Consider the following 17199-nt stretch of genomic DNA (forward strand, 5'->3'; position numbering starts at 1 on the left):
GGTGGCTGTATGTGTCACTTAGGTAACCGTACTTTCCCGGCTAAGCGGAATCATTTAAAATAAAATTATTGCGAAAGCAATTATATGGTTACGGGCAGGAAACTATATACACAGGGTATATTTAACAACGAAAACGTACAACGCTGCCGCAGTCCAAGCGCGTTCCGCTCAGCACTTCGTCGTCGTCATTCTCTGCCATCTTAAGCCGTGACATTACCCGCCGGAGGCAAAAGCACCGTCCCGGTGTGATCAGTTGCCGGAGCGAGAGTGGTAACGGTGTAAGTCGGAAGACATGAACTATATCGCTCGCGATTGAGGCTGTCGTTGACCTAGGATTGAGTGGAATGATCTCATAGGTCGCGTTGGTGACCCTTCGTATGACGCGGTAAGGCCCAACGTAACGTGACATCAGTTTTTCGCATAGACCAACACTTCGTGACGGTAACCACATCAAGACCAGCGACCCCGGTGAGTACTGCACCTCGCGGTGTCGGCGATCATAATCACATTTTTGATCAACCTGCGAGGCAAATAAGCGATCCCAGGCGACCTGCCTCTCTCGACTCACTCTGACACTCTCCCGGACACTCCCGGGCACTCACGACAGGTTTTTGCCGTCGGTGTCGCTGTCGCTGTCGCCGTCACTGCGAGAGAAAATTGACGCGTACGCGGGCTCTGATTGGCTTTCCTACTCGCAGCTACCGAGGAGCCATGCGTGGCGTACGGCCCGTGGGTGAGCACGAGTGAGCCGACGCCGGAGACCGGAGGTGACGTGGAGGACGTGGCCAGGGTGGTGGCCGAGTCTGGACTCTGCCTTTACCCAATTGGCATCGAGTGTCGCGAGTATGCCACCGACGCCGACTACAGCAAGACGGGGCAGGTCGTCAGCTGCGACCTGGAGCGGGGACTGCGCTGCGTCGACAGCGATCAGACAGACGGCCGAACATGTCTGAACTACAAAGTGCGCGTCAAGTGCTGGACTTGCGGTGAGTACTCGGACCGCGTTACAAACACAAGTGTGATATTCACTATCTTTAAGGGCCAGCTTTACCTTATTCAGGTATACGTGAAACAGAGAAACGCCTCAGGACAGCTCGTGGGTCGTCCACCCGTTCACAACCCACCATCTCACCTTTTCGTCCATTCATTATAGCTAATCGTACGAACAGGTCTGCTCAGTTATCGACGACTGTAGACGGACTACCCTTATACAAATGTCACTGTAACGTAGTAAATAAAGCGTAATAATAAGGTATACCTGTAGCGTAGTAATAACTAATTGTTACGTTATTGCGCACCGCCGCTTTGAAGACGAAGACTGAACCACACGAACACAAGCGCAAACTTTCAACCGAATTTCTCGGCATGACTGGTTATCGGTATTGTACTATTTATATTTTTTTGTAAATTATTTCGTAAAGGTTTTGGCTTTGTTTGCATGTAACTGTGGAACGCGATTGCATGAAAGCCTCATGTGTCCGTCGAATAAATTCAGTTGAAAGTTTGCGCTTGTGTTCCTGTGGTTCAGTATTCGTCTTCTAAGCGGTGCGCAATAATATAACGCTGAATAGGTACCAAATGGCCCAAGCAAGTACCCTTATGTAGTAATAACATTAGTGCAATACTCCTGACTAAAAATGTCAAGTCCCTGTGTTGAAGAGTTGGCTCATGCGACGATCCTTATCCGACATTGGCTTCATTTAAAATAGACGTAAGGCTTTATAGACACCTACACAGAATTGCTTCGCAATATCCGTGTATTTCTGCAAGGCGAAATTTTTCGTGCCTATATTACTTCGCGTAAGTTATACTTCATTAATTATCGTTGTCGATGCGGGGTGTTACGTAGCGCCTCCGACGACGACGGAACTTCCAACCATTCCGCCGGCCGTTCCATGTCCGGAGGTGGAAATTGCAGACAACGTGACTTCCTGCCCACAAGGATGTGCCACTGGATTCGCCTGCGACGGAGAACAGTGTGTCCACGTGGCGGACTGCCCCTGTGTCCGCGATGGCAAGAGATTCCCGGTGAGCAAAGTTCAATGATTGCCTTTAAGCTCCCTCGCTCTCATCGATTGGCCGACATTATAAGCTTGTGGAGGCTCTCCAGACATCTATGCTTTCACGCCGAATGATTCTTTAAACTGAATGATCTTTGTAAGCGGTGAAGTGACAACGCATGATTAAGTACGCTTTCTCAAGGGCAGTAATTTTGAACTATGCTGAGGAAATAAGGCACTGCAAAAGTGAAAATTAAAATGAAATCATTGATCCGTGATGAAAATAACAAACATAACAAGGTATTTACACTTTAGAAAAAAGTTGGTTGAAATTAAAGTGTTATTTTCGTGAAGCTCAGGATACGGTAAATAATAATTGGCAGAACTTATCGGTGTAGAAAATTTGGTGTCTTCTTGCAGTGAACAGAACTATGGTCAGTTCTATAAGAATAAGACCAGATCTAACATTAATTAGGCGCACAATTACACGTTTATAGAAAATTATTAAAACGAAGTCCTTTCCGCCAATAAAACCTATCTTTGCGCTCCTCTCATTAACATTTACATACTAGGCAAAGCGCACAATCAGTTACTAAGCCATACTTCTTTGATCTTTCTTGCTTTCTTAACGAGGCCTATATAGTTCACCAGGGGCATGCTGCTGGACCGATCAGAGAGTAGGCTCAAGTTTCATTACTATAATTAGGCTGAAACAGTTCGGCTGAAACCCGAAATGTTGTAGGAGGTTTACGAAAGAAAAAAAGAAGATTTCTCATACACCTATTTGTAGCTCCAAGGATAGTTGCTACATTTGAAAATTTTACATGGAAACCTATGGAAAGCAGGATTTGAGAAAGACATCTTCCCTTTAATCATTCTGTAGAAGTGCATGCCACTTCTCCCAAGCTGTGTCACGGTACGGGTCGATAACGCATCGTACTGTGCAGGTGGGCGGCATACTGGAGACAAGAACGTGCCACGAGTGCCAGTGTCACCTTGGAGGACGCTCCAGCTGCCTTCCTAAGACTTGTCCACCTTGCCCCAAGGTAGGAGACCAAGTCATAATAATATGATAATAATTGCTGGGGTTTAACATCCCGAAACCACGATATGATTATGAGGGACGCCGTAGTAGAGAGCTCCGGAAATTTTGGCTTCCTGGGGTTCCTTAACCTGCACGTAAATCTTGATACAGGGGCCTCTAGCATTTTCGCCTCCATCGAAAATGCGGCCGCCGTGTCCGGGATTCGATCCCGCGACCAGGAGACCAAGTCATAACTAACATATATATATTGCAATGTTTCCCACGGTGACCGTGTGGATGCCTCAAGAAAATACCTTACGCAGGCAACCCGTGTAACACACGTAATGAGAACTCATTGAGCAAGGAATGTCATTGGAGCCACGTGTGATTCAGAGTCAGAGGACGCAGCGGAACAAAGGGATTGATTGATTGATTGATTGATTGATTGATTGATTGATTGATTGATTGATTGATTGATTGATTGATTGATTGATTGATTGATTGATTGATTGATTGATTGATTGATTGATTGATTGATTTCATTACCATTTCATTATATTTTTACAACAAGCAACCGTCTATAAAAAGATTGTAGGTTCCTATCCCACTCCCTCAATACAGGGCAGCTAACAGGACGGCCACCTGGTTAACTTCCCTGTATTTCCATTGTTTTTCTCTCTATTCGGCACTGGTCAAGTTTCCGTTTGTTCACCTACTGATTGCCATTAGGCGTACCTAAGAACTACTTGAAGTTGAGAGTATGACGGAAGCCCGTCTGACTGGGATGAAACTTCCCTTTTTCAAAATAATTTTGGTCGGTGTCCGGATCCCTTCTTCTACGAACTACTTGAGCGTACAATAACATCGCTTATTTGCTCAGTGAATTCTTGCACTGTAGGAAAAGCATTAGGAACGGAGGACTCCCGGCTTGCCAGTCCACTATCTCGACTCACTGTTTTCGTAGAAACTAGCGTGTCGTTAGCATACCTTCATTTCACTTGACTTGACGGCTTAAAAAGGCATTCGCAGATTTCTCTTATGAGTGTTTGGAGGGTTTTAACTAACTACCATGATAAGCAGGGTGACTTCAATGTATGACAAAAAGACACTTAGGTTGCTCTAACGATGAGCATTTAGCTATACCGCGAGTATGGGGACAAAACAGCGCGGCATTCAGTGACACGGGCACGTAGTTTGGAGTTCATTAAAGTCTGTTGGCGGGATAGTTGGTTGATATTGAAAACGGAGCAGCGCTACTGAACGCTGACTTAAAGAAAGCACGCACACAAACAGATCGCTGTGCAGCAAACGCTGTGTGTGCGTGCTTGGTTGCTTGCGTGCGCGCGCGCGCGCTTGCGCCTTCTTTTTTAGATCAGTGTTCGGTCAAGCTGCTCCGTTTTATTATGCAGTTGGACACGAAAAAATGCTTTATCAATCCCCGCTTCGACATTTTCGAGTAACGTTCTATGGTTGTTCAATCAAAGTTATCGAGGCACTTTTATCGTGCGACTGCGGTTTTCTGCCAGCGAGTCACCCTGCACGTATACGCAGCAGGCAACTTTGTCACCATGGCGCTGTCTACCCACGACTCGGAAAGGCCTACCCTTTAGTAAAATGATTGCGCAACAGCATGATAAGACTATTTAGAGTTGTTTATCATGCAGACGCGTGCACTTCCGCGCTACGTAAGAATATTTTGCCTGCACGTGCTGTGCGAGTGCTTGTAAGCCGTTTTTATGTTTTGAACTCATCTCTTTTACTGGTTTCATAAGAAATTATTTACAGATATCCGGAATTCATCAGGCGAAATCTATTTGCGATTCGAAAAGGCAGCGCGCTGTACGCGCTTTTGTAACATATTTTCAAAGGTCCTCATCGAGCACCATGACTCCTGCGGTGATATAACGCATGAAAAATTTATTCCTGATCATCATCAGCAGTAGCACTAGCAGCAGCACTAGCAGCAGCAGAGTTACGAGCAGTGCTGCGCGAAGGCTTTCCGTAACGTTATTTAGTTGCGCTGTGCTTCAAAAATCTACCTCATCCACCGGGATATTTTTCGATTTAATTGCATCTATCTAATAGACCTTCTCGCCTCCGCTCCTTTCTCGTTATAACATTGTAAACTGTACACTTAGCGATGAAATACAATTGTCTGCTGAGTGCGAGCATGCGCAGTTGGAGTCATTTCTCAACATCATATTCCGCTTAAAACCAATATTGCCCGTCCTCCAAGAAACTCACCAGTGCGGAGGGTAAGCACCATTGAACAATGCCGCGAAAGACAATATAATTGAGCACAAGAAAGGACATGGCTAACAGGCTAGATACAGGACAAGCGCTGTGCCGTGTCCTTTATTTCGATCAGTAATATTGTCAATCATGCACCAACTAGTCCCTCAAAGTCCTCTTAAACCATGTAAAAAAAAAAAACTGCCAGTCGGTGAGGTATCAAAGAATGACAAGATGTTGAGCATGTTGATAGAAATTCGTCGCGGAAGGAAAGTAAGGCGTGCAAATACGGGCAAAAAACAGAACACGCCGCGTCTGGTTCTCTTCTTTCCGGTCAGTGTTTACACGCCTTACTTATTTTGCACGACGTAGCACAACATGAGATGTGACGATGTCAGATGCAGAAGGTTCCAACAATGAAAGAATAAAATGATCCAGTGTTTCAAGAGCTCCTTTTTTAGCACTCTGGTCGATTTATGCAAGGATAGCCAAAGCCACCTGTCGATGGCACTACTTTAAACCTGACAAAGAAGCATTTTCTTTTGTAGTGGCATTAAATTGAAGCATTACGTGCCGCGGTGGTCTAGTGGTTACGGTGCGCGAATGCTGACCCGAAGGTCTCGGGATCGAATCCCGGTCGTGGCGACCGTATTTCCATGGAGCCTCAATACTACAAGCTCGTGTACTTAGATTTAAGAGCACGTTAATGAACCCTAAGTGGTCGAAATTTCCGGAGCCTGTCACTACGGCGTCCCTCATAATCGCATCGTGGTTTAGGGACGTTAATCCCCAATTATTATTATTATTACTACTACTACTACTACTACTACTACTACTATTAGCTTTAAGCGTTCTGGGAATACTGTGAAACATTATACTGGCGAGCGAGGGCATGGACAGGCTTTAGTTCCCCGTCAGAGCTGAATTCTTCTTCGATGTCTACGCGCAGGGTCGGCCTCAGACGGTGAACGCGGATTGCTCCTGCGAGTGCGGAAGTTGTCCACAAGGCCATCGACTCTGCCCGACCTCGGGAGAGTGCATCGCAGAAGAGCTCTGGTGCGACGGAGTCGTCAACTGCGACGACGACGAGACGAACTGCGAAAGTATGCTGACTCCGAAACCGAGAACTATTTCTCAATGCTTTCTTTGTACGGGGCTTTAAAAATGCGCGTGTCTCTGAGTACCATGCGGGTTGGTTTACCTAACTTGGTTCCGTAAGGAAGCGCAGAAAAATGCGGGTAAAATTAAAGGAACACATGCCAAGCATAGCTTCGCAATGTAGCCGCATTAAGCGGCTTCACGGGACAAACATATGCTACGTGTGGTTGTTGATTGCGTCTTCTGCGTCCTCGTCGTTTTCGCGCTGTCCCCTAGTTCGAGGCGCAGTAACGTTTTTGAGAAAGATATAGTTGTTTTTTGCCCTTATACTCCTGGTTCATATACGTGCGTCAGCTCTCCGAAATAGTACAGGGCCGTTGTCCAGCGGCATGGGCTTGGGGTCTTGCCCGACGAGAGCGAAAGGCGATAGGAAACGTTCCACACGACCTGCCGAAGACCTGCAAAGTCTGTACAATGCGCTATCTTTCTCCCTACAGGGACCACGACTCTACCTCCGTGTCCTCCTCTCGTAAAGAAGTTCTGCGCCAAGGGTGAAACCTTGGTCTTCGTCAAAGATGATCTCGGCTGCGAGCAGTATGCATGCGGTAAGGCCACTGCTCATGTTATCCGCATACGGAGGCCTCATGATAAACTGCACCATTGCGGTCACGGTACTGCAATCTCATGAATGAGAAACAGCGCAATTTATTTTCTTCGTGTCTTTTGCCAACGCTATGACGAAATTAACCGGACATCTTAGCAGTTTTCGGAACACAGACTGGACAAATAAGTGCGAGGAGTTCTCTAGTTCTGATTAAATTGCAATTCTCTTTAAAGCAGCCGCGTGGCCACGTTAGAATTTAGCTGCAAAAACATATCACGTGAGCAAATGTATCTAGCATGTAGCTCAATACGGTCGTGTACAGCGCAACTGCCTTACTGCCGTTTCACTGTCGTTTAGAATATTTCTAGAATTAAGTGAACATGATTACTGAAACCACGCATGTCAGGCGTATGTTAGTTAACGAGACCTTACGTTCCTTATTCCAGATTCGCAACATCTCACGACAGAACGGATCGTAAAAAAATTCTTGCCAATATGGATGCAGGGAATGTTACTAGCGAATAAATAGGACCAACGACAGAGGAATTTTACGAACGATAAAATTATGAATACAGAACAGGCTGTGTTCAAGAACAATAGTGTCACGCTGAGCAACGAACTTTATTCACTGGAGTCTTCAATATTTCAGTACTACGACTTCAACCCAACTCCGAAAATATATTTGGTTAGAGAATAAGTCGAAGCGTAGAGTGGCTTGTTGGGCGAGTTGGTTCAGCATCTTAGTAGACTTTAGCGCAAAATAAAATAAACAGGGACAAAAAAGGACCACACGAACACAGTGCGCTGTGTTCGTGCGGTCCTTTCATTGTCCCTTTTTATTTATTTATTTATTTATTTATTTATTTATTTATTTATTTATTTATTTATTTATTTATTTATTTATTTATTTATTTATTTATTTGCGCTAAAGTCTACTAAAAACATAGGCGGTGCTTGATGTTCTAATGTCAAACTTACGTGCAATGCGCCAGAAAAATAGCACGAACCCTTTTTGACTTCATCATATATAGAACCATTATCTTTCACTACCTTATGGGTAACCATAAGTTTAATGACTGCGTAAGCAGCTAGAACAATTTATCACGTGATTCGAAAGAGAAAACCCGCTACTAAGTCCGCGAGAAGCTTTAAAGGGGCCCTGCAACACCTTTCTTAGTTATATTGGCATGGTCTCATTATTGACGTATGACTCTTCACGAGTCATATGCCGCAAAAATTTTTCGAATCCGTCAAGTCTAAGTGTTGTTACCAAATTATAGAGATCACGTTCCGCAGCTTTCTCCCTCAACTCAACGCCGCGAGCGCGCGGAGAGCTAGGCAGCGACTCGAGGGAGGGAGCGCAGACGAGTGAGGCTCCGCCCAGGAGCGCCGGCGGAAATTTTTTCTTCATTTTTTTCTGTCTGACGTCTGGGCGCAACCACGTGGTCTGTGCCGCCACTTCCGGTCGGCTTGCGTCGTTCTCGTCGAGCGGAGCCGATGTGTATTGCGCGTGCTTGAAAACTGCGTGTCGGTTTGGTAATGTTGGGTGTGCACCTCGAACGCCGTAGTGTTTTCATCGCTCTGCCAACCATGGAAGCAAACCTGCGCGCTCGTTTGGAACGAATGACAGCTGAGATCGGTTTCGGCCCATACTCCGATACACCGCCTCGTAAGACGGCACTGGCAGACGACCCCGAAGCGCCGCCATTACCGGACGCCAGCATTGTTATCGGAGACATGCTGCACGGCTGCCTCGGTCGGTCGTGAGAACGTGCCGACGATGCAGTTCCCAGCTGACGAGGCAACACTCGAACGGCTGCCACTCTCAACGGCAACTGGCGATGGTCAAAAGCACAGAAATATTCACGTTTTCGGCACTGCGCATGGCGAAGAAAACGGAACCACGCAACTACGAGCAGACGAGCTGTCGGTGAGACCGGAAGTGCTAATATTAATGTTTGTTCGGTGTTTTTAACGCGATAACAGAATATAAACATACATATTATCCACTTATTGAACTCAAAATTAACAACGAAAGTAATAATGAGGGTGTTATCGTGATTATAATATCAGCCAATGGTGGAACTGCCGACAATCGCGTCATATTTTGCGGACTAATACATCATTTGTCGAGAGAAGAGGGAGCGATTTTCAGCTGACTTTGAGAATTTATTGTAAATTCCAGGCCGTGCGCATCGCTATAACATTTGGCTCGCGTGTTCTCGGGAGCCTCGACTACCGATCGGCAGCGCTTTTTGAGCATGCTCGAAAAGTGTTGCAGGGCCCCTTTAAAACTACGCACTAGTCACCAACGTTATAAGATAGCCAGGGTCACCAAACTTTGTGGCGACAAAAAGTGTTAAGGTCATTGTGCAATAAACCTTGTTGCTGGGTGAATTGGTTCATGATGCTCGATGATTCTAAAATTGGCAGAACTGGACAAAGTCACTGTTTACATCAAAAGGGTATTCAACTGACCTAGTTGCTTAATGGCCTTTCTTTGTCCCTCGTTTTTTCAGTTAGTCTGCTCTAACCAGTATTACTTAAAAGTTACCTTTCGTCTTTGTATAGCTGCACGTATATTAATATTCTTCAAGTCAATGTGTTTGTTCAAAATTGATAAGCACATCTACCGCTATGCCAGACAAGGTTACTGCAAACACTTTTTTCCTCAGTAATTATCATCGCGGTGCCATAATCTGTGGCGTTCAAATGCTGTCATTTAAGTAAGTCTTGTATAAAACCGACAACTATAGTTCTGCGCTTAACGAAAGTTGCGTGTGCAGAGAATGAATAAACTCTTACAGAAAAAAAATGATATTCCGAATGGCATTCTTGACTAGCTGCATATAACGCATTTTCATACAATAGCGATACAAATAGGCATGCACTCTGGTAATAAACAGTGACCAAGGATGACCTCTGTGTGGTGCTTGTGATATGCGCCCCCTATGTCGACAGCAGCCTCACTTGCTCAAACAGACGAAGACGGTAATCTCTATGTTTCAGAGTCCGGTGTCCCGCCGCCTGCAACTGCTCCTCCCCCAGTCGGTAAGTGCACCAATAGCCATTCGCCGAATAAGCGTCCGCAATTTCTATTATTGGAGAGTTTTTGCTTGCCAATAACGTCTGACCGTTTAGAGATTACCGGGTAACCGGAGCTGTAAACAGCAGTAGCAAAGCCAATGGTGACTCCTCGTGATGATTCGTCCAGCTACAATGCGTTTGAAATATTTTTCGTCGCGTAAGTGTTCTCGTCAAAGGAGACTACATTCACAGCAGCAGTTAGGCAGAATGTGGTAGGTCACTGCAGTATCAGCTTTTCGTGCTGTCTCGATAAGCGTTGATAAATCATGTGACAGGGAATGTCACTGGAGCTGACGTTTCGGCAACAGTTTTTAAACATCAGGTTGGCACCTAATTTATCAATACTCTATGTGGTTTAATAAAAAAAATCAGGAGATGTAACTAACATGCTTGGCAGCTTAGACGACGTTGATGACTTTAGTAATGATAGCCATACCAAGACCATAGTATATCATTGCGTGAGCGGCGTCCGCTATCACAAAGTGATACCACGTACTGACGTTCCACGTACTGACGTTGCACTTTCTATGCCAGCAGTGACGTGATTCGAGTAAGAAGTATCCAATATTCTTTTACAAATGCTCACTACAGACCACTTGTAAGAGTGTGACATGTAAGAGATGAGCGGTATAGCTTCAGTTGCCATGGCAACCAAATCGATGCCTGCCGATCAAGTATCCACGGCAATGTGCCGCCTGTTATGTGCATTAGTGAAGAATCAGGGGCACACTATAACTGCTCGTGGGCCATAAATGCTTTCTTTTTCGTTAACCCTGTCGCAAACTGCATACAATATCGGAGCCCGCAAGCGTACAATATTTATACAGACTGATGAGAAGCAGCGGAATAAATGAGAAGGCCGTGAATACTCTCCATGTTGAATTTGTTGTCGCTTGAAAAGAAACGGCTTCTGTTTAACGAAGTCAAGACCAATTGCTCGTAAGAGTAAATTAGCAACCGCAGAGGTAAAACCACCATGCATTGTTTGCGCACATGTTTTCAGTCGAGTCTGAGTGCGAGCTGGTTGGCCATCACTTCAACACTTTCGATGGTAGCCAGTTCGACTACAGCTACTGCAACCACGTGCTCGTCCGCGACGCCGCTGCGGGAAATATCAGCATCTCTGGTGAGCATCCAATACTTTTTTCTGCACATTTTTGCATAAAACATAGCATTGAGCACTGAGCTTAAGCTCACAGGAGTTGTACGCTGGGCTAGTTGGTATGGATGTATACGGTAATGAACAGTGCTTAAGCTTAAGCTTACGCTGTACTTCAACACATAAAAGTTACATACGGCAACAGAACTCACAAAAGTATGCGCAAGGCTAGTGTAACAATTGGCGCCGATCTGGAGCAGCTTCAGCAATAGGTCGGTTGAATTGCTTCGTAGCAAAATTCGTTATCACCCGAGAAATAGCACCAATTTGCTTCTGAACACGCACTTGTGTCTTGTTTTTGAGTGCGGCAACTGGCTCATCGCTGACTGTAGTATCAACTCCTGTAGAATATGAGTGACTCATGACCAGAACACAACAAGAAAAAACAGAAATGAAGTTCCGTGAGCGAACTCCTTTTTTCCGCAGACACTTGATCTTGCTGCCTAAAAGTGCGATACAAGATAAAAATGAAATAATGCGGATGCTTCTTCCGCTTTTTGTCTTGTGTTTTCACAGAACTTTTAAGCGATTAAGACTTAACAACAAATTAGCTTGCTTTAAAGGCAGCATTTTATTTGAGAAGGCAGTGAAACGAGACACAACGAGCCAATGAAGTGGCTTGTCATTTGAACCAAAGCAATTTTCACGTAATAATTACTTTTAACCTTGAGGCTAAGGCTGAAACACATATTCGCTCGCTTCGAACGTGAACGTCCTACAGCTTAAGGCGGCATAACATTCGCAAAGTAGAATAATCAGTTCATTAGAAAGTGCTCCGATGACACTTCTGGTGCCGTTATGCCACGCCCTGTGAACAGTGCAGAGAGACTGCGCACTGGAGGACGAGACCACGTGCCCCAAGCGAGTGACGATCGAGCAGCTGAGTCGTCGCATCGTGCTGGGCACAGACTTGTCGGTTCGCGTGGACGACTTCGAGTACACCGCGAAGCAGCTGCCTCTGCTTGCGGAGCGCATTCCGGAGTTCGAGATCATGAACATCGGCGAGCAGATCTACTTCCGCTCCCGAGTCTTCAGCATCGAACTGAAGCTCGACATTCGTGGTCGAGTTAGCGTCAAGGTAAAGACCATGACCATCAAAATCAAACCCGACATTGAAAAAAGCGACGAATTCATTATGTGTAGATTTCTGATGTGACAGCAATTACATGTGGATATGTCGTAGTTTATTATATTCGACGATCGTAGATGCGCCTTCCTCGACCACCCCACTGCGTAACATTTCATTAATCCCTACCTTTATTTTGTCAGGTGAACACATCGTTGTACGGTACCCTGGCTGGTCTCTGCGGATTTTTTAACGGTGAACCCTCCGACGACTTCGTGACACCATCCGGAAGTCAAGCGCCGAACGTCGCGGAATTCGGCGACAGCTGGCCCACGCCCGGTGCAGGAGAAGATTGCCGCCCTCTGGAATGCCCGAAAGAAGTCCTCATAGCAGCAGCTGCCATATGCAACAAGCTTAGGTAATTACAATCATCTTTACTTCCGTGCATAGATCAATAACCGTACGCTTGGAGTGTAGTAAATTCGCTGAACTAAAATTGCTTCCGCTTGCGTTTCCGTTACTGCTGTTCCCCCATCACGCGAACCTAACATGAATTTTCAAGTGATTGGCTTCATTCTCCCATTTGCGACATGTGTGATGAGGTTCCTAATTTGTGATAGTTCCCAACTGATCTATATGACTCACAATTCCTGGGTAATCTGTTCAAACATATTTTTTACGTCAGTGTTCTGTACGTTATCTGACCAACTGGTAAAAAGAACTTTGTAGCATGTTTAAATAACAGTTGCTTGCCTGCCGGTATGGCAGTTTCCGGTATTTTTTGATGAATTTTCATATATATCATAAGAGCGCCTTAATAAGTAAGGTACTTGTACAGCAGCGGTTCATATTTTTTTTTCCTTCCCGGTTGTAAGAATAGGCGATGTTGGATTCCAGAAGAGCTGATAAGGTAATTTTGTACATTAGCCATCTGGGTATCGACATTTATCGTACATATCCACTTTCTTCAAATAACCGACCTGAACGTGCTGAATGGCGCTATGTGCTTCGTTAAGTGTGTAAAAATTTCTTCTACTTCAAACAGAAGCGAATAAGCACCTATAACATGTAACCATCATACCATATCGTAAATCTTCAACGAAAAATAAAGCAAAAGCAATGGTCTCACTGCAGCATTTTTCCCAAAAAAGCCCAGTGTAACGTTACAATTTATTAACGTGGCCGTTTGGGCGCTTTGGTAAGACGTGACTAATAATTTTCAAACGCACAAGCAGACGAGGACGGCGAAGAAGACAGGAGACACACGGGGGCCCGTGTGTCTCCTGTCTTCTTCATTGCCCTCGTCTGGCTGTGCGCTTAAAGATTATTAGACTACGGTTAACACTAGTATTAGGATTAGCGTTAACTGTAGTATCAATACAGCTAGCAGTACTATAACTACTAGTATATGTTTCACTATATGTGAAGTCGCAATGTACACTAAATCATTTCAACGTGTAGTAATGTTCACGTATATGTAAACGTGTTTGTGTGCGGATAAGAGTATCCACGAACATATCATGTATTCAATGGATGTAGCATTTCATGTACTGTTTTTATACTCCGCGCTGTTGTCGCCCAGTGTCGGCCTCCTGGCCTCGTGAAGCTGTATGCTTACAGGCTTCTTTTGACTGTGGCCTCAAACACTGTACTCGGCCATGTTGTAAATAAATCTGACTATATCCTGTTCCATTATCTTGACCAGATGAAAAAATTCTTGAACACAGGGTGTCACTGTAGCTAAAGTTTCGACAAGCGATCTTGTCTTCTTCAAGGCTTCGACTGCGGATACTCAAGTTTCCATCATCAGCTGAACTTTTGCCTTATTGGGACTATCTTGACCAGCGGTTTTATTTACGCCGCACTCTCAGCATACTCGAATCGATGAAAAATCATTCGAACACGAGCTTTCGCTGGAGCCAACGTTTCGACAAGCGGTCTTGCCTCCTTCAAGGCTGCAAGTGCCTGCCTCAGCGCGTGCATGTGCATCTTTCGCAGCCTCTCCTCCAAACCAAACAAGAAAGAGGGGGAAAGGGCCAGTGCGCAAATGAGGAGAGAAAAGGAGGGGCTAGCGTGTCAAATCGGGTGAGCCGAAAGGAAAGAGGGAACAGTTAGTGAAAAGAAAAAGAGAAATATGGGGGCTGGTGTTGTGGAATTCGCGACGAAAGTGTAGAAGGGGTGGTAGGTTTTTCGCTGAATTGTGGCTGTCAATATTGAGTACAAGCTCACAATGACAATTCCATAGTGATCAGAATGGTTAGAAGTTCCTAGAAGAAAGGCTTAGCTATCACTGGTTTTTGTTGTGCATCTACCATAACAGAGAGCTGAGCTACTTGGTAAGTATTCATGTTAAGTTTCTGCGCCTTTCTTTTCCGCCGTTGTACGCCTCTTCAGTGGGGGTCCTAATTTGGCTGAGCATTGCGCAAGTTGCGAGGCGTGTGAGCCGAAAATAGACGAGACAAATATTCTGGGCAGATGTAGGGATAAGATGGCACGGGAGTTACTGGAAGCGTTTCATATCAGGAAGAGAGGGGGTAGGTGCATGTGTCAGTGACACATCGGTGAAGCTTTGGAAGGCAGAAACTGAATATCTTGATAATTTTTACTGAAGTGAAAACGTGTTAGTCAAAATGCATTTGATTTTCTGCGCATGTGTGGTTTCTGCGTATATTTGCTGGCGAAGCCGCAAATAAAGTTAGATTAAAGTAGCTCCCGTCCTGTCTCTCTCGTTCTGGTGAATTGCCTTGTTTTTTCGCACAAAATTTCCCATCAGCTATGCACCATCTCGCCGAATTTCAAGTTTTGTTAAGCCTTTAGTCGGCTTTAGTTATTAGTCGGCGTTTGTGGTGTCGTGACTTCTCTCTTGTGTCCGTGTTTTTGCACGCCCTGTCTCTTTAACATGAATGCGTCTACCGTCTACCAAATGGATTCAAGAGCCCCTTTTGAGACGTTTATACTTATTGGCTAGAGTGTACTGTGAATAAGGTATTTTAACCATAGGCGTGCGCACTGGGGGGGGGGGGGGCGCCCGCCCCCCCTAATCACCTAACAGGTGGGGGCGCAAAATGTGCCCCGTACATTGACCCTTCTAGTCGTAGGCGTGCGCACAGGGGGGGCAGGGGGGGGGCGGCCGCCCCCCCTAATCCCCTAAGAGGGGGGCGCAAAATCTGCCCCGTACATTGACTTAGTAGGGTTGGGGGGGGGGGGGCGCTACGATGAACCTTCGCCCTCCCTGATGGGGAACCCTGCGCACACCTATGCTTCTAGTCACCTAAGAGGAGGGGTGGCGCAAAATTTGCCCCGCACATTGACTTAGTAGGGTGGGGGCGCTGCGATGAACCTTTGCTCCCCCCCCCCCCTGATTGGCAACCCTGCGCACGCCTATAATTTTAACAAAAGGTGCCATAGCGCTTGCCGACAGGGATGAGGAAGACAGAATGGGGCAAGCGCTTCTCCCGTTTTCTCTTCCTCGTCCCTGTCTGCTAGCGCTATATGGTACCTTTTGTTGCATTTAACCAACTATCCCAAAAAGCCACACTGACAAGGTACTTTACATTTTCTGTCTCTCGGTCACCGGAAGTTTGGCGGAAGTATGTCAAGCTTGAGATCGTCGAAGTTGTGACCTCCTACATTCAAATGCTTGCCACTGCTTTCGGTAATATTTTCGCCGTGTCCGCACGATATTCAAAATACTTCTTTCTTTTCTGAGTTTCATGACACGCGAGGTCACTCCCTAATGCTTAGCCGAGTGCCTCGTTTGTTCATGCAGGGAGGAGCCTTTTTCTGTGTGTCCAGGGCTGGACACGCAGCTTTCCAACTGCCTCAGCGCCACGTGCGAGTGTCTTCAGCGGGGCAACGCGACCAGCGAGTCCGAGTGTGCCTGCGAGGCCTACCTGGATGCGGTCACTCACTGCGATATCGAGAACCGAGACGAGACGCTGCAGGGATGGCGCCTGCGACACGGATGTGGTCGGCAAACATTCTCGCTATTGCATTTTTTTTTCGGAATCATAGATACGCGCTACCGTCGCCCAAAGTTCGACGAGCCGGCTACAGTCATTAGAAAAACATGACCGAGGCAGACTGATGAAAACACAAAGAGGACTAGCGCCCATAGTGTGCACTTTGTTTCTTGTGTTTCGTGTGTCTGGCGTTGTCGCTGTGCTTCTTGATACACGACCAACACTTGTAAAGGCAAGCCAAAAACATAAGAATTTGATTTATTCGGCCATTCTGCAATGCCCAAATAAGCCAGTGAAGTGAAACATTCCTCTCGCAATGACATAACGCATAGCATAACGAAAAGCATAACAGTTACGCTGTAAAATTATAGTCGGCAAGGTAGTGTTCCTTCAGTATTTCCTCGTCATGGCAAACTAATTCTTGCAGCGCACACAGTTGGGCTAGTTAGTTTTGCATGACGACGATGTGGATGCGCTTTGAAGACGCATTCACGAGCTTAGCCGCGTGAACGAAAAATAATGAGAAAGTGGGACGCGGTGAGTGAGGTAACTACGGGTGTTCGCGTCTCTCTCACGCCGCGTTTTTTTTTTTTTTTTTTGCTCGACGTACAGTGCCCGACTGTCCACCAGAGATGCAATGGCTCGACTGTGGACCAGAATGCCAGCTGACCTGCCAGAACTTTTTGAACGGCGAAGTTGGCTGCGCTAGCAAGAAGTCCTGCAATCCCGGATGTTTCTGCCCGCCGGGAACTGTGCTCGAAGGCGACATATGCAAGAATCCCGACGAATGCGCTGACAGTATGTGATCCAATCTTGTTTTCTGTCATCAGTTAAGCTGTCATGTTCTTTAGCTATTTTAGTTTATTTTATTGAGATCATCAATTCGCAACGCTCTTACAAGTGAGCAGCGTATGAATGTTTATTGTTTAACTTATCACGTTTACTATTACCACCACTGTTTACTCTT

General features: G+C 45.8%; 1 protein-coding gene across 1 annotated transcript in view; it reads left to right on the forward strand.

Annotated features, from left to right (window-relative positions):
• LOC119406893 (hemocytin) overlaps positions 1-17199 on the forward strand; it is a 162907-nt gene that overhangs the window by 88242 nt on the left and 57466 nt on the right. The window contains exons 50-60 of the mRNA XM_049419568.1: positions 699-986; positions 1850-2028; positions 2948-3046; positions 6206-6359; positions 6852-6959; positions 9968-10009; positions 11049-11171; positions 12023-12282; positions 12474-12688; positions 16040-16239; positions 16845-17030. Coding sequence (XP_049275525.1) covers positions 699-986; positions 1850-2028; positions 2948-3046; positions 6206-6359; positions 6852-6959; positions 9968-10009; positions 11049-11171; positions 12023-12282; positions 12474-12688; positions 16040-16239; positions 16845-17030 — 1854 coding nt within the window. The remainder of the gene's footprint in view (positions 1-698; positions 987-1849; positions 2029-2947; positions 3047-6205; positions 6360-6851; positions 6960-9967; positions 10010-11048; positions 11172-12022; positions 12283-12473; positions 12689-16039; positions 16240-16844; positions 17031-17199) is intronic.

This window comes from Rhipicephalus sanguineus, chromosome 10 (assembly GCF_013339695.2).
Source record: "Rhipicephalus sanguineus isolate Rsan-2018 chromosome 10, BIME_Rsan_1.4, whole genome shotgun sequence".
NCBI classification, from domain to species: Eukaryota; Metazoa; Arthropoda; class Arachnida; order Ixodida; family Ixodidae; genus Rhipicephalus; species Rhipicephalus sanguineus.